At 38.0% G+C, this 18,480-nt stretch overlaps 1 protein-coding gene across 1 annotated transcript in view; it reads left to right on the top strand.

Moving 5' to 3' along the window:
* The window catches only part of NEK10 (NIMA-related kinase 10), a 225,985-nt gene that overhangs the window by 41,451 nt on the left and 166,054 nt on the right, over window positions 1-18,480 (top strand). The window contains exons 8-14 of the mRNA XM_012644543.1: window positions 4,189-4,230; window positions 5,637-5,715; window positions 6,786-6,853; window positions 8,922-9,001; window positions 10,122-10,208; window positions 13,296-13,520; window positions 16,392-16,531. Of these exons, the coding sequence (XP_012499997.1) occupies window positions 4,189-4,230; window positions 5,637-5,715; window positions 6,786-6,853; window positions 8,922-9,001; window positions 10,122-10,208; window positions 13,296-13,520; window positions 16,392-16,531 (721 nt within the window). The remainder of the gene's footprint in view (window positions 1-4,188; window positions 4,231-5,636; window positions 5,716-6,785; window positions 6,854-8,921; window positions 9,002-10,121; window positions 10,209-13,295; window positions 13,521-16,391; window positions 16,532-18,480) is intronic.

The following is an 18,480-nucleotide window of genomic DNA, read 5'->3' as shown; positions in this document are numbered from 1 at the left end:
TCAAGATGTTATTTGTCTTTTCACTGTCACTCTCAGAAGTCTGCAGTGGAATTTTCCCTACGCCACACAGCGTGTGATGGCATCATGGCTCTGGGAGCTGATGGGGCATGTACTTGTGCATTCTTGTGTTTTTAACATTTCTCACTTTTAATTTCTAATGTGGTAAATATAAACCAATACTCTATAACCCATACAGACAAAAGCTCTTTGGGGTTCTCAGTAATTTTTGAGAAGGTAAAGGAGTTCTGAGACCAAAAGTTTGAGAACCATGATTGTAGCACATTATACTCAATAACTTTAGAATGGAGCTCTTCGATTCTCCCCTTCATCCTTGAACCTTCAGAATCAACTCCTGATTCTTTTAATGGCACTGTATTTCCTCAGACTCAGGGTAGGAAGCTATAGAAGCATCTCTATTTTTCCCTTTTACTCCTTTACAAATCTAATATACCAAACCTTTTAAAAGAGTAGTTACTATTATACACCTGGGAAGAGAAGTAAAGGCCAGTCCATAGAGTGATGTTAAAATCATGACCAAGGAATAAGCAGTGTGGAGCCACTGATGATTTCTAAATAGAGGAGTAAAATGGTCATGGTAGTGATTCCATGTTAAAACCTATTGCAGTGTGTTCAGTATTCATTGGTTTAGTTACTGAGTAGGCTCAAGATGAGGGTGCCTAAAGGGAAATGATGTTTTGGCCATGGTAAAAATAGTGGCATACAAACACTCCCCCCCATTCTGGCATTTGGCATAAGGTGTTTTTTTTTTTTTTGATATGGGGTCTTACGATATTGCCCCGACTATCCCTGAACTTCTGGGATCAAGTGATCCTCCTGCCTCAGCTTCCTGAATAGCTGTGACTATAGGCATGAACCACTGTGCTTGGCTTCTATTTTTTAAAACATACTTTTTACCAATATTATATTATTGGTTCTATTTTTTTTTAAAGGAAAAAAGGGAGTAAGCAAAGTAGAGCAAGGACATTGTTCATATTTTATAGATTAAACTGAAATTCAGATTGACTAGGGAACTTTCTCCAGGTTATTAGCCTCAGAAGTATAGAATGCAGTTTTCTGACCCTCTGGCCTGTGATGGGGGGAAGATGCTGAGGTCTAAAATGGCATACAGGAGGTGTTACCGTAATCTGAGATTGCAGTTATATTTGCTTTTCAGATCAATAGCAAGAACTGTTATGCCCTGGTGTATGCATATCTTGTAGTCATGGTTTTCTTCAGTTTACACTCTCGGGTTAGAGCAGTCTCATTGGTATAAGGAAAGAAAATACAAGGAACACCGTGGATCTGTGAACAGTCTCCTGGCCTTGCTCCACTCTGCATAGGAGCATCGAGGGAAAGTGTTCATTTCATAAACCAAGGTTAAATTCTCGAGTATATAACAATGAAATTCTCTAAGAGTGAGAAAGCCTCTTTCCCATTCCTATACTTTATAGCAGCACTTCTCAAACTGTATTCCACATGAGTAATACGTGCTCTGTGAAAAGAAGTGTGCTTTGGTTAGTGATGTTTAGGAAAATCTGCATGCTAACTTTCCCCCTTGGAGACTTACAGTGCACAGTAGCATAGTAAAGGCTCTGAGGAGAGTTTGTTAAATTCTGTTTAACCTAGCATTTCCCAAGCTGATTTGAGCATAAAACCCTTTTTCTTTTCTTTCTTTCTTTCTTTTTTTGTAGAATGCCTAATCCCATTTACTGTGCAAAATAAAACGGCTGTTTCCAGGATGTAGTTTGGAAAACTTTGACTTACTCCCACGTTGTTAATATTATTGGATAGATAAATTTATTGTCATGGTTTACATCTAAAAATAATGTTACCATGGCCAATCATTTAAACATTATTCTCTCCCCTGGTATTTGCCCACTCCAAAGCTTTAAATTTGAATCTCCTTCATGTGAACAACTCCTAGATTTCAATGTTTTGCCCTCACTGCATTTTCCATGGACTGTTGTACTTTTTTTCACCCAGACATCCCATCAGCACCTTGGCATGTTCAAAACTGAGTCTTCTCCTCTAACCCAGTTTGTTCTTCACTCCTCCCCCGTGTCTGTTAATTATGTCATTATCCCCAGTCACCCACGCTCAAATAGGCTGATGTCTTCTACTTTGCTCCTTTTCTTCCAGCCTGTCCTCATGCCCAGTTGGTCATATCACTTGAAAGACTATCCCTTTCTCTCCATTCTTATTCTCACTGCCACCGACTCCCAGCTGGGCTCCCAGGTGACATTCTCTCCCTTGTCCAGTCCATTTTAAGACTAGAGGAAGTCCTCACAGCTGGTTCTGTCCAGTTCCTTGCTCACACATTTTCACTGGGTCTCATGGTCTGAGTGAAAAAGTTCAAATTCAGGGTCACATGTAAGTCCTCCCAAAGTTTGAGCCCACCCTAATTTTCTAATATTTTTCCCAATAATGCCTTTCATAAACTTATGGAGCTGCTTACTCAGAGTTACAGAATGTCTTGATGTTTTCTCTATACAATTTCTGTGTACCTTTGAGCCTACTGTTCTCTTAGCTTGGGGTTTCCTTTATTTTTCCTGTTTCTTGTCTCAGCAAATCCATCCATCCTTCCAATCCCTCTTCAGAGACCACCGCCTGTATGAAGTTTTCTTCAGTCCTCTCAGCAGGAAATGAGGTGTCACTCTGGTGCATCACGACACTTATCTTATTCTTTTTTAAATTCTAGCTGTTTGTACTACTTTATGCTCACCTACATAAGCTTATCTACATATTTGTGTCCTCTTCAGGGCCTAACCCAGGGCTTTTCCCTAGCAAGAATGAAAAAAAAAATCTGTTGAATATATATAAGTGGCTTTAAATGTTATTTTTATTTTTATATGTGTAAAACATTCTACCATAAATAGGGTTAATGTATACAATATTCTTATATTCTTTAATTATAGTTCTTCTAGAGTGAATAGGATTGATGAGCTTCAAATTTGTAGGTAGTCATAGAACAATTCATTATGAATTGAATTCCAAATATTTCTTTTTATTTACTTTAGACATGAGTATGTGCAGTGTTTCCAAGTTTACCTCTTACACAGAGTAAGGAAACTGTGACGCAGGAAGCCTTCAGAACCTGTGCCTCTTCCCCAACCTGTCCACCTGGTCTATTTCATGGCAGAACTAGATTGTTCTCTCTCATGTTCATGTACTCGTCCCTGTGCATTTCACAGAACCGAAATGATGGCTGGTGTTTATATTTCAAATAACTTCCTTGTGTGCATGTTAAGTAAGGTGAGAGATGTCAATACAGCTTTATTAAGTAGATTAGGGCCACCTGAAAACATTTGCCTGCAAATAAATGCCAATGTGGATAACCTAAGAACACTCAGGATTAGTAGAGTTTCAAGCTGGTCCCTTTCACAGCTTCAACCTCCCACCTCTCCTCTTCTCTAATTAACACTTTCAGAGCAGCTTCAGAAGTGTATCAAAATGTCTACTTATTGGGAATTAGATTTAAAGTCCCATATCAGGAGACACTGTGCAAAGATTACTCTTACATTGTTTAGAATATGGGGTTAATAAGACAATTAACATAATAATTTTAAGGAGAAGCCCTGTAATCTACTAGAGCAGTGCTTTTCAAACTGTTCCGTATGTGCTAATAACCTAGAGATCTTGTTCAAAGTCACAGTGTGAGCAGGTCTGGGGTGGGTGGGAAGTTCTGCATTCCTAATCAACTCCCAGGTGATACTGATGTTGCTGGTCCATGGACCACAGGAGGCAAAGACCTAGAGGAAGTTCCTGGGAGACGGTGATGGTGATGCTATTCTCATCCAGGCTCTTCAATTAGGCAAAATGGTTTACCTTTCTGGGCCTTGGTTTTCCTTGTCTGTAACATCAGAGAGTTGAATGAAATGAAATCTAACAACTCTTCCCAGCTCTAACATTTTCTGATGCCATAAGAGGAAGTAAGAGGAACGAGGAGACAGGCTGCAATTGCGAGCACATATTCATTCTCTTAATCTCAACTCAGCTTTCCTATTTATTCAAAGTTTCTCTTAAATGTAGTATGAATGACAAACACTAAATTTTCCATATTCCTGTTAGAGTGTGGACCTTCAAAACCTAAATATAAATCTTATGACTTAGTAGAGAAGTTACATATAAAATATACTTCCCCCTCCACCCTCATCTTTTATATGTGTTCTATTGTTTTTATTTTATTAGGAAATACTCCATAGCTTGGGTGGGATTGGAAACCTTGCTCAGGTAAGATTCCTTTTGTGGTGGCTGATCTTGCCTTTTCATTTTGCGCCATGCTCTGGGCAAGAATTAAATAGATGTGTGACAGAAGACGGCTCTTTATGTTATGCTGTGCCTGCCTCAGGGAGGAGCAGGCGAGTTGGTAAGTGTGAGCATGAGCCGTGGTACTCACAGGGCAGGCAGGGACCTGTGACATTTCGCTCTGGCTCATCAGGCTCACTTTACCCAACCTGCTGAAATAAGAAAGTGCTAAAAAAAGGTCACATGTCTTGAGTTAATGATTACAAGAAATAGGTGTTGGCTGGCAGGCCCACGTTCTCAGTATTGTACATACCATTTGGTGGGAGAAAATATTGATTATAAAGATGTTGAAAAATTTTTGACACACAAAAAGAATTATTGTGTTCACTAAAAGATTAACACATAAGCGACAAAGTAAGGGACAATCTTGACTTCATTTATTTTGCTGCTTTGCTAACTACTAGGGAAGGGTAAGCAGATGAATATATATGCTGAGCAACTCAAAGGCTTGCATTTATTAATACAATAAAACAAAATTTATGGCTATGTTATTGAATTGGAACAGCCCAGTATGTACAGAATGATTTTTATAATAAGCCTGAAGCCCTTCAAACTTATTATGAATTATTAATAAGAGATTAAGTTTATGACAATTTAACATTAAATCTATTTTATTTTATTGTATTCTTGTTCTTAGGATATTGATTTATGTTTACTTTTTGTTTTTAAGAATTTTTTTAATTGGCTGGAGGTTGGCCTCATTTAATAAAATAATATTTCATAATATTATATTGTAAGGGATCTTCTTATTCACTTTAACTTCCATTATAATATCAGAAATTATGTATATTTCTCTGAGCCTATTTTTTAAAATTATTATATTCAATTATCCACAGTGGGAATTATCAGACTACCCCATACCCATTTTATTCTGATTATTGCTAACTGTGTGTATGCTATTAGATATACTTTTAGATATTATAAAACAAGTCAATAAAATATATGTAATATGTCATAAAAATTCTAAAAAGCTAGAATTAAAATTCTAGGTACTATATAATATGTATCTTACATTTTATATGTGTCTTATATTTGGATACCAAATTACACCAGAAACCTATTCAATTACAAGTCATTTTCGAGACTCTTGAGAGTTTTTACACAGTCTTTAGGTCCCTCCCTCAACTTCATGTTATGAAAGAAAAGGCAAAGAATTCAGAAACTCAACCACCTTTTGCATATGAGTGCCCAGGAGCACTGAGGATTATTTGGTGAATCTGTTGTGCCACCTACAGCTCATTTTAAGAACTGCACAATCTTGTCCCTCACCTGCTTGTGTGCTTTTGGTTTTCTCCCTTCTGAATGGCTTGTTGGTTTGATCCTTCCTGCAGTACATGGAGATTGTGGCCAATGAGTACCTCGGCTATGGAGAAGAGCAGCACAGTGTGGACAAGCTGGTCAACATGACGTGTAAGCGTTTCACTGGGGACACAGCCGACTTTGTGGACTTGCTAGAATAAGCAGTATGGTGTTTCCAGCAGGAAAAAAGGATACTTTGAATATTTATGAATGTTCCCATACACAGTCAGGGTGTAGGGAGTCCATGCCAATTGCTAGATGCAGTAGCAAAATGTACGCAGAAGGAAGATTTTTAGATTACAATTCTTAATTTAAAAAGCACAATTTATTTAATGCAAGACAGGTTTCCATAAAAGCAAATTTTGGTAAAGATATTTTTGCCTCCTTTGATTTCTATTAAAATGCCAGCGACTATTCAATTTATATCGACAAAAGTAGGTTAATAATACCAACCTCATAGAATCTGGACTAATCACAGCATAAAACAACAAGAAAAACAACAAATCCCATCTGATGATGATAATGTGCACCCATCGGTCTGTGAATGTGAGACATTCTAGTCACTCAATCATCTCTTTTTGGAGGTTCTATCTAGTCCCACTTTCCATCCCCTCCAGGTCTGATGAGCCACAGACTTCCTGCTGTTGTGGGATGCTAGCCCATTTTCTTTGTGTGGATAGGCTGGCTCCCCACGTATGTTTGCAGAGCAGCACACTGATTCTCAGGTACAGGGAGAGAAGAGTCTGTAGCAAGCCCTGGCAATGGGGAAGTCTGAGAACAACTATTTCTCACAGCCAAGGAAACCTGCAAAGTTCATCACATTCACTGGCCCTCCCTTCTCTTTATAAGTTGAAATCTTTATAGGGGGGATATTTGAAAAATAGACCTCACTTTGAACTTGTAATGATGTTAAGCAACTTGTTCAGCTTTAAGTGGAAGAAGAGATTTGCCTTTTTGTGTATTTCCATGATTCATTAATATAAAATAAGTGCTATTTTAGCCTGAAGGGCATTCTTGGGGTAAAAAAATAACCCTGCCCCTCTCCTTCCATTGCTTTTGTGTTGCCTGTGTTCCCTTTGCCCTTTCTCTGCTTGCCCATCAATAGTGCAGACTGGAGGTTCTATGAATACTGCCCCCTTTAATCTCTGGATCCCTCTTTGAGTTATTTCTTTCCTTTATAGATATTTTTCAAAAACTTGCTGCTATCAAAGACCAAAGAGAATGGATCACCACAAGTGGAGCCCACAAGGTGAGTGGCCCATGAAAGAGTTAATGCTTCTGCTGCATATGGCAATGGTTCACATGAGGAAGTTCAGAGCCACGTGTAATTATAACTCATAAACCTGCCAACCTGGCCTGAAATTGTGAATCTCTGCCAACTTTTTTATGTTCTTTACCGGCCTAACAAGTTAATAGAGACACAGTAGATAAAAGTTTTCCAGAACTCTTTCTTTTTTCTTTTTTCCTATGTTGTTTAATACCAACTGAATTTATTGCTTAATTTAAATATTGTTTGAAAAGCCCTGGCTATATATAAACTGACTTTCATTGTGTGTTTATAAATAAATAAATATAAATAAACAAATAAAATGTATGTATGTACACATATAAACAAATTCCATATGGCACAGGGGTTATATTAGTTTAAAGCATATGTAATTGCCAATTGTCTGTTGGTCAAAAATTGTTGGATATAGGCAAGTTCATATGGTTCAACCTTGTGATAAGATGGTATAGAATTGTAAGTATATGGATCAAATATGCATTTTAAGATGGATGAATGCAGGTTTAATCAAAACAGACTAAATTTACATTTCTAGCAAAGCTGTTTAGATTATAACCATATAGAACTAAGATTCAATTAATCTGTTGAGTTCTCATGTCCCAGGAAGCCACTTTCCAGTGTATATGGGAGCAAGATTGCCTGAAATGTGTTAACACATGCTGCTCTTGGTTTAGAGGATGATTCTAGGTGATATGCAGGTCAATATTTTTCATTTCAATAGCTGTCTAAGTCACTGATATTGTTGCTTAGGATTTAAAGACAATTTTTGAGTTAGCATTAAGGTGTTAAGCGGACATGACAAAAGTGTGAAAATGATGTTTGGGAAGCATGTTTGAAGAAAGAGAAAGAAAAGAAAAAGTGAGAGAAGAAAAGGAGGAAAGGATCAGAGAAATAAAGACAACAATAGCTTTATTTAAAAAATGAAATCATGAAGGGGAAAAATCCACATAACAGAAACTGAAAAATGATTTGAGCAGTCATTGCAGTGGTTGCCATTCTGGCCTGGAAAATTTTGAATGTGTGCTTTTTAGGGGTTCTGAGTTCTGAAAATGTAGACAGAAGATAAGAGAATTTGCGTTAATGAGGATTCAGGGAAGGCAACTGACAAGATATGGAAGACCTCCAGCTAAGTCGTTACTTAGGATGATGATCGAGAGCATCGATGGTGCACTTTCAACATCAATTAGAAATCTGAGAGGCAGATGGAATACTCCATAGTGTTGACATATATTTTTTTAGTTTGGAAAAAAAATGAAAGTTTCAGCATTTTGTCGAAAAATAGTTCCATAATTTGGAAAGTGCCTAGCACAATGTCTGCCTCAGAGTGAGTTCTCAATGGCTGGTTGCTACTGGTATTATAATTTATGTCATTAGTCTCCCCACTTCTCCCTGGGGAGGGATCAGAAGTGCCAGAGCAGAATGCTTGGGCGTGTGGAAATAGAGGAAAGGGTGAGAACCATGCTGGTCCTGTAGGTTGGTCCCTTTCACTTCCTCTCCTGGGCAAGGAAAGGGTACAAGGAGCTACTTACTCTCAAGAGTTCCAAAATAAGGAGGCGATGGACACCTGCTCTCTGTAAAGAACTGGATATTTTGAATGTTTAATAAAATTTCTTTTCAAGTTAAGCCTCTATATAGACTACAAAAAATAAAAAAAAAATGAAAGAAATTACATAAAGCTTGACAGGGCATAACATTTTTCATTATTCTATAAGTAAAGCCATAACATAATAATTTGATTATATTGACAAAAAATAATGTTTATAAAGAAATACTTAATGCCATGGAAAAATTTTAGTGGACAACATTAAGAAAAAAACAAGAGCAGCTCTAAAATCGTATGTACGGTTTGCGCTTAATTGTATAGGCACATACATTATAAAATACTGAGAAAAAAAAAAAGATTAAGCCTCTATGATCTTGACAAGAAAATATTATACCATTCAAGAAGCCTGTAGTACTTATATAATTTATAAAATAAATTTCATTTTACTTATGTAACATTAAGTAAACTTTATTTTACTTCATTTTTCAGACGTTAGTAAATTTACTTGGTGCCCGAGATACAAATGTTCTGTTAGGTTCCCTTCTGGCTCTGACCAGTTTAGCAGAAAGGTAAGTAGTGTATTTTAATATACTTTCCAGTTCTGCTACTATTACAATTTAGGTGGGAAGGATGCAAATAGATCAGTTACTTTGTCACCTACTCAGTAAAAATATTTTTGTGAAAAATAAGTGTGACATAACATTTATATGTTGAAGAGGATCCTGGAAAAAAAGCATCATTTTAAAATTTAAGTTTGCACCTGCACCCGAATGTTTATAGCAGCACAATTCACAATTGCAAAGATGTGGAAACAACCCAAGTGTCCATCAATACATGAGTGGATTAATAAAATGTGGTATATGTATACCATGGAGTACTATTCAGCTTTAAGAAACAATGGTGATATAGCACCTCTTGTATACTCCTGGATAGAGCTGGAACGCATTCTACTAAGTGAGGTATCCCAAGAATGGAAAGACAAACACTACATGTACTCACCATCAAATTGGTATTAAGTGATCAACACATAAATGCACATATAAGAATAACATCTACTGGATGTTGGCCGGGGGGAGGGGGGAAGGAGGAGGGGGGAGGAGGGAGGAGGGGACGGGTATTTGTATACACAAGGAGTGCAATGCGCACCACCCGAAGGATGGACATATTTGAAACTCGGACTTGTGGGGGGGGCCAGGGCAACATACGTAACCTAAATATCTGTACCCCCATAATATGCTGAAATAAAAAAAAAAAATTAAGTTTGAAAGGCAAATCACAAAACTTTAGTTTTTTTCCTGACCGGAAATATTTACCTAGTCTTCATCTCACCCTCAGTTACTTCTAGTTTCAAAATTACCATAATATTTCTTGGCAGTTGCATCTTCCTTACTTTCTTAATTCATTCTTACTTGTGTATTTGTTAACATAAAGACATTTTCAAACATTGTGACCTTTAAAAAAATTTTGAGAAAACTTGTCCTCCTATAGATGTGATTATCTTAAATAAAAGAGCTTTAAATATTTCTTTATGCTAATATATAGATCGTTGCTTTTTTTTTGATAAACAGCATATGATTCCTTTTGCATTTTTGGTCTCTTCTGAGATAATATGAGAATCAGGATATTAAATAGGTGGATGTAATAAATATGTGGATTTTTTAGTAGTTACTAATATTTTTCAATTTATAGTCCAGAATGTAGGGAGAAGATAAGTGAACTGAACATTGTAGAAAATCTGTTGATGATTTTACATGAATATGACTTGCTTTCCAAAAGGTAGGATTGCTAGCAGGGGTAAAAGACAATGTCTTTCATTTGATGCAAATTCTTATTATTATTTCTATTTGTCATGTTATTTATATTGTAACTGAATATCATTAGTCAGTTTGGTATTATTTCTGTTTAAGTTTATATAAAGAAACTAGAACAAAGAGGTGTATCATTTTATCTTTAGTCCTGCATTATTTCTAGATCTGGGTATAGAATGTAATTATATAAATCTTATGATAACATTGTTAATATTTTTGTTTATTGCATTTATTTACATCCTCCCTTTTTAGAAAAAGAAGCTCTGAGGTGACTCTATTTTTAGCAATTTCAGATTGTGCAATAAATGATTAGATTGCTAAAATCAATTTTGCTTAAGGCAAGTAAAACAAAGGTAGCTACTGACGTGTTTTGTGATCTTGATGTGTTTTGTAATCGATCACCTGATATAATAACTCAAAATAGAATCTAGCGTAAAATGAATTCATTTTCACTTGAACTGAACATTGCTCTAAAGTATTACTATATCCAGATAGTTATTAAGTTGTATTTAAATAGAGTTGCAATCATTTGATATTTACTTAAATAAGTCATAATTTTCTAAAGAAGTAAAATAGGTAACAGAAATCAAGCAATGAGGCCCTGACACTAAACTTGTAAATTTTTTTTGATTTGTCTTCAAAGCTGATTTACCCTATTATAAGAGTTATTGTAAAAGAGTGTTACATATAGACAAGAGTCTATATACTTATAGACTTAGTTAGATGAACTCATTCACCCAACAAACAAGGTTCCAGACTCTGCACCGGAAGTTGGAAAACCAAAGATGACTAAGATATGAGTGTGTAGTTGGGGAGCAGACAGACAGACAAATCACTGGTTTCATTATAGCGCTGTAAGTGGTGCAGTAGAAAAACGTATGAGGCACTCTGGGAGCATAGATCAGATACCTCCCAAGTAGAGTGAGGGGTTATGCCAGGTTTCCTGGAGGAAAGAGGAGATATCTAGGCAGAGGGAGAGAGCCAGTGAAAACAGAAGGTGCTCTGACATGGAGGCATGAAATTGGGTGTGTTAGAGGAATGTGCGTGGTTGGGCACAATTGGAGCAAAGGAAGGAAAGTACCTGAGAATTAGAGCAGACAGTTAATGATAAGTTAAAAATGTAGCTAACTTTGATCAGTGCTTTCTATATACCAAGACCTGCTCTAAGCATTTTTGTGTTTTAACTCATTTGATCTACACAGTAACCCTATTATTTTCTGTATTTTATAGATGAGACAATAAAACACCTTTATCTAGGTAATTATGGTCTCTGTGTGTACTAAATAAAGATGTGGGTTTTCTCATGAACTTTATAGGGACTCACATAAAGATTTTAAGCATGATCAGATTTATTTTTTTGAAAGATCACTCTGACACCAGTGTGTGTGTGTGGGTAGATGGGGGTGGATGGGGGAGGAATATATCCACACATTGACATCCACTTACAACAGGGAAGGGAATGTTTGGTGTAGAAAGCTTGTAAAGGTAACAAATACTGTTTACCAAGGAACATAGTTCTTAATGTCAGAGCAGAAAATTTGGGAGGGAGAGGAGCCATGAAAAATTGGTTCAGGGGAAAGGAGTTATAAAGCAGTATGGAAATGAGGACATTGAAAGGTAGGTGACAGAGAACAGTATCTTGAGCACAATCAAGGACCACAAGGATGGGAGGAGCAGTGGGCTTAGCTAGTTTCCACACATTCAAGAGAATCAATCCCAGCAGTTGCCCAAGAAATAGGGGACACTAAAGGTTCTTGATTGACATTGGCAGGGTGTGGAAGGAGAAGGAAGTATCTTGATGACTCTCAGTCTTCTGGCTTGGAAAATTGAAAAGATTGTGGTGCCATAAGTCAAGATGAGGGATATAAGAGAAAAAAAAGATTTGGGGATGAAGATAATGACTTTGAGTTTAGAGGTAGTATGGTGAGTGCTTGTGGAACACACACATGACTAAAATTTCTAGAGGTTTGGAAAAATGCTTGGGCTGAGATAATGATGCCCAAGATGATCAGATAGAGTGGGTGTCTGAAACCATAAGAAGGGATGGTAGCATCCAGGGAGAGGGTTTAGAGTGTGAGACTGGAGGACTAAGGATGATTCTGTGAAACGTTTATCATGATGTTTCATGGTTCAGCTGAACCTTATGTCTTTCCCATCATTGTTATGAACTTTCCACTGGGTATGTAGTAACCGAGAACTTTGCACTTAATTCTCCTGCATTGTAGTGTTTTGACATTTTCTACGAATGTCTGATTTTTTTGTAACCACATAGTAAGATTCTGAAGACTTGAATAAGGCTTTTCATATTCCTTTTGTCTTTAACACAATGCAGATCTCATTGTTTATAATCGATTCGTACTTGCTAGTCAGTAGGTTTTTAACCAGACCAATGAGGATATAACTTCAAACAGCGGTCAGCAAACTATGACCTACAGTCTAAATTTGGCTTGCTGCTTGTTTTTGTAAATAAAGATTTACTGTAACACTGGCATGCTTTTTTTTTTTTTTTTTTTTGGAGACAGAGTCTCATTCTATTGCCCTGGCTAGAGTGCAGTGGCATCATCATAGCTCACTACAACTTCAGACTCCTGGGCTCAAGTGATCCTCCTGTCTCAGCCTCCTGAGCAGCTGGGACTACAGACCTGCGCCACCTCACCAGGCTAATTTTTCTGTTTTTAGTAGACACAGAGTCTTGCTCTTGCCCAGGCTGGTCTTGAACTCCCGACCTCAAATGATCCTCTGGCCTTGGCCTCCCAGAGTGTTAGGATTACAGGTGTGAACCACCACGCCTGGCTGCTCATTCATTTTTATGTGTTACCTATGGCTACTTTTATGCTATCTCAGCATAGCTGAATAGTTGTGATGGAGATTATATGGTTAGCAAAGCTGAAAACATTTGGCTTTGGTCTGACCCTTTACAGAAAAGCTATGTTGACCCATGGCTTTGAAAATGTTAGAGTTATGTTCCATGCAGTGATGACAGCTTTAGTCTAAATATAAAGTCACTAACTGGCAACGCTGCGATTCTCATCCCCACCCTCCCCATCCCTTTCAGACTAACTGCAGAGTTGCTGCGCCTGCTTTGTGCTGAACCCCAGGTGAAAGAGCAGGTGAAGCTCTACGAGGGGATACCTGTTCTCCTCAGTCTGCTCCACTCTGACCACTTAAAGCTACTCTGGAGTGTTGTCTGGATTCTGGTCCAGGTTTGTGAGGACCCTGAGACCAGTGTGGAAATTCGCACTTGGGGAGGCATCAAGCAGCTTCTTCACATTTTACAAGGGTGAGTCCAAGTGGGCTTTGGCCTACTTTCCCTCTCCACCAAAGTCTGGGCCTCTGACAAGATGGCATATTGAGTGTGTGCTCACCTCACTCCCTCCCGCTGTGTGTTCTTTGGCCATTCATGTTTTCCAGAGCCATCTATACTTGTCGCAAGCATGCTCTATATCAATGTCAGGGTCGTTCATCTTTTAAATTCCTTGGGGACTCAAGGAATCATCAGCCTCCAGAACAATGCCAGGAAAGTAGAAGGCCATCAGTTTGCAAATGTAATGTAGGCTGAATGGAAATCCAATAACTTAAAGAAAACGTTTGTCTTGCCACCTTTTCCATGAATCAGTATATATACTTTGTCATGCCAACAAGTACAATAATTGCTAATGTTTTACTAAAACATTTGTGTGTGTATACATGTTATCTATCTGTAAAAGGGAAGTCTAATTTAAAGGAACAGATGTATAATAATTATTTAAAATAAGAGATGATATCATTAATCAAGTGGTTGCCATGTTACTGACCCTGGTCCGATTGCTGTACTTTTCTTTCTAATATTCATTGCAGTCCTGTGAGGGGAATATTATTATTTCTTTTTTAAAAGTAGAATTCCAGTGACATTCTAAGCCATGAGCATGGGAAGGGAATAGTTTTTTAAACATAGTTTCCAATTGAAATTCTCTAGAAGTATGTCACCATCTAACTTCTGTATTTTCTTAATTAAATATATTGAAGTAGCTAACAATAATATCTTTTGGTACCTTGCATAGGAAGATTCTATTACCTAATTTTATTATAAAGCATAATTCAGCCCTGTGGGTACTGAATCAAAGTTAAAAATGAATATGTATGCTTGAAAGGAATCATGTTTATGATCTGTAGTATATAAATAAAGATCATTATAATAAAGGCAAAGTGACTTATCAATTTTAATATATTATCAAATCAATATTATTAAGACTTTGTACTTGTTATGCTTCTAGGGATATTACAGAACTATGTGTTACCAACTTCATTTTCTCTGAGGGAACATTCTAAAGGATAAGAACAGACTGTAGAGATATGAACAGTAGCTTTAATTATTTCTGTCATTACCTAAATAAAGGCAAAAAAGTTTATAGACTGTTGATACAATCTGCATGCTTTTACGACCATCGTAAGAAAGTTTCGATTACTTTAAAGTATAAATTATAAACCTTTCATTAATGCTGTGATATAATGAGCCAGCCCCTTGGTCAAAATAATTACAATTGCCAAAGGTTTTTTTGGGGGCTTGTAGGATGACGATGGTGATGATAATGGTGGTTATTATTTATTATTGGTCAATTGTACCTGGTACAATAGCTGTGGGCTGCCCTCTTAGAGAACAGCTATATAATTAAGCAATACTTCAAAGATAAAACATGCCTTTTTCTCACATACAGTTGAATCTAATACAAGGCACTAGTTTCCCTGTTTTGCTCAAGTCATCACTATCCTTAATAGAAAAGAGTTCTTTCATGTGTAGAGTCATTTTCCAGTTTGCTTTTGTGGTGCAATGTTAGAAAACTCTTCCCTGGGAAAATAATACGTCAATTCTTATTCTATGTTAAATATGTCTTGGTGCTCTGGGAGAGTTTATTGCCCCAGCTAGATAAACAATATCCTTTCAGAGCCTGTGCCTGTCCCTGGGCTGCCTGGAGCTGGCACTAGGGGTGGAGGTTGCCAGGTTGTCAGTGGTTTGAGTATGAACAGGTGCTATTGTCAGGGCAGTTTCCAGGAAACCTGTTCGTGCCCATTCACCTGCAATCCCAAACTCAAAGACAATTCTCCAAGGGCTACATACTCTTGATCAGGTGGAGAGATCCGTAAAATTTGAGTTTGAAGATAATTATGTTGACAGATATGACCACCAATTATGGCTGTGCCTAGACCCAGCTCCATTACCTTTCCCATGTGTACCGAAGGAAGGACACTAGTGGACCCAGATGATATGAGATGGAAGTCAGGGAGACTCCATTCACACGATATTTGGGCACATAGAAATCCAGACAGAGCTGCTACCAGAAAAAAATAAATAAATGAAAAAATATGGTAATCATAGAAAACAAAAGGAAACAAAGCAGACAAAAGACAGATGAAGGATCTATTGTGGAAGACAGTGCACTGAGTAAACAGAACAGCAAATGCTTTATTTTATCAAAGATATTAAGCAGAACATGAATTTATGAAAGGAGATTAAAGATGAAATGATAGGACAACAAAAAAGGGAAGGAGATTGCAGAGCTAGGAAAGAAAATGAGGACTGATAACACCCAGAGAACTGATAAACTCTCTAGAATGCCAGAGAAAAACAGGAAGTAGTAAAATGGAGGACAAGCTTGAAAAAATTAAGTATAATACAGAGGGAAAAGATGAAGGAATGAAAGCAATTAGAAACTCAAAGATAAGGCCAACAGAGACGGGGTTTCAACATGTGGATAATTGAGATTCCTGAGGTAGAGAGTAAAATAAAAAGAGACAAAAAGGTTCAAAGAGAACTTTCCTAAAATAAAGGAAAACAGGAATTTCATGGAAAAAGAAAACTCAGAATAATTAAGACCGAGATGTATTCAAGTGAGTTGATTGCAGCAGAGTAGAGAGTTCAAAACCAACGGTGGCTGTGTGGAGCAGTGGGGAAAGGACCGGATTTTCAATAGTCTGCAGTCAGTTCAGTGAACGTGAGAAGAAAAATGACTTCTACCTCACATCGCACACGATCAATTCTAGGTGGATTGGAAAATGAAACAATACAGACACTTCATGACCTGGGGAAGGCAATGATTTCTTAAACAGGTTACAGAAAGGACTGACCATGAAGGAAAATTGATAAATGGTCTGTGCATTAACTTTTCTTTTCCAGAGACAGAAATTTTGTTTCTGATCGTTCCTCCATCGGAAGCCTGTCGAGTGCAAATGCGGCAGGCCGAATCCAGCAGCTTCATTTATCAGAAGATTTAAGCCCTCAGGAAATACAAGAAAATACTTTCTCTCTTCAAGCAGGTATTTATGTTATATTATTATTTTTAATTATTTGATACTGTATAATTTATGATGTTGCATTATTATTCCCTCTTATAAAGTTAACATGGTAGTGTTAATTAGGCACAATTTGGAAGTTTACAAAAACGTAAAGTTAAACACACATGGATGCCACACATTTCTTGGTACTAGTGTTGGGTTTGCAGATTAATGATACGACAAACTTTTCTCTCTTCTATGTTCTGAACTCACTGAGAAGTAAACACGGAAGTCGGAGATAAAGAGACAAAATAAATATTAGTTTTATTATTGGTGAAGTTGGATTAGGGAATGCAGCTTGATCTGTGACCAGAATCATGCTTTCTAGAACTTTCTCAATCTCAGCGTGCCCTACTTAAGGGGAGGTCTGCAGTGCACACACTCATCTCACCGGGTGTGAGGCAGTGCCTTCCTCCTCCTTTGCGAGCTCCAAAGAGAAGGCAGCAGCAGATGTTGCCCTGTGTGGGATTTTCACAGGAAAGCAGGAGTCACGATGCATGAATACACTTTTTGGCCAGGCCACCTCGAGCAGTCACGCACAGAGGCACCAGGCCTTTGGGACAAGTGGAGCTACAGTGCAGTCTGAGTGCTGCCAGGCCAAGCTGGGTGCCCCGGAGCAGTCCCCAGGAAGGGAGCCCAAAGATAGGGTGTGGGCCGGCAGGGGGCAGGGAAATCGTAAGGGGAAGAACAGACTGGTAGGGAGAGAGGATACGAGAGTGGGGGTAGAAGAAGGCAGGTTTTCTTTGCTCCCTGCTATTTCCTCCTGGAGAATTGGGAAGATATTTCTTCACAGACTATGAAGACAGGGAAATAGGATCCCTTCCTCCAATTGCCGTTTCTGCTAACTCTGAAAGGCCTCGCTCTTAATACAAGGGCTCATGCTGGGGGTTTACTGTTTGAAGCCTCCCTAGGAAGTCTAATCCAGTTGAATCCCAGAGCTCTGAGTATTTCTAGGACCTTCTCAAAGAGAGGGTGAGATCAATGGTGATAGAAGGCAGAAGAGCAGTCACCTACATGTGGGATTACAGAGGAGTTAATCCCTGTAATTAGGAAGAGGCACAGGGGAGTCTTGGGAGACTGGAAATAGCCTATATGTTCACCTGAGGGGGTGGATAAAGGGTATATAGATATGTAATATCTCATCGAGCTGTACACTTAAGATGTTTATTTTATATAGCTTATTTAATATCTAAATAAAATTGGAAAAACAAATAAAAATTAAAAATCTAAGGGGTTAAGAGTAGGGTCTGAGTTTTGGCTCCACCCTTATTGATGGTCATATGGCCTTGGGCAAGTTCTTTAACCTGACCAAGATTCAGTTTTGCTCATGTAAAATGCTGATGATAATCCTGGTATCAGTGACAGAAGGTTATTGTGAGAATTACATGAGGATATGTATGAAGTCTTTAGCACAGAGCTGGACCAACAAGCAAGGCAAGGCTGAATAAAATGGTATCATCCTTTAGGGGTGCTCTGTGTTGCAGAGTCTGGTGTACCTCTGGGAGACCAAGCATCTCAGTGCATGATGCCACCCAAGGCTACCACGATGGCCGAAAGGAGGCAGGAGTGGTACTGCTCAGGACTTGGGATTTAATGTCTGGCAGATGGGGTCTGGACTCCTGGCCCCTTCCACCTGCTGGTTGTGTGGCCTAGTCTATTAACCTCTCTGAACCTGTTTTCTCATCAGTAAAACTGGTAATCATAGTATGTACTCCAAGTAGAAGGATTAATTTGGATATTATATTTAAAGCATTCATTCATTTATCAACCATAGTAATGTATTTATTGAGCACATGCTAAGTGCCAGGCCTATGTCAGCCACAGGGGATTGCAATGAATCAGACAGATGCAGTCCCCACCTCCTGGTACACAGTAGCTGCTTAATAAACGGCTGCCGTGGGATGTACATGCACATGAATTCCATGGAAGAG

The sequence above is a fragment of the Propithecus coquereli genome, unplaced genomic scaffold (genome assembly GCF_000956105.1).
Source record: "Propithecus coquereli isolate 6110/MARCELLA unplaced genomic scaffold, Pcoq_1.0 Scaffold214, whole genome shotgun sequence".
In the NCBI taxonomy this organism is placed as follows: domain Eukaryota; kingdom Metazoa; phylum Chordata; class Mammalia; order Primates; family Indriidae; genus Propithecus; species Propithecus coquereli.
The sequence above is the reverse complement of the archived record's forward strand: the minus strand, read 5'-3'. Positions and strand labels throughout refer to the sequence as shown.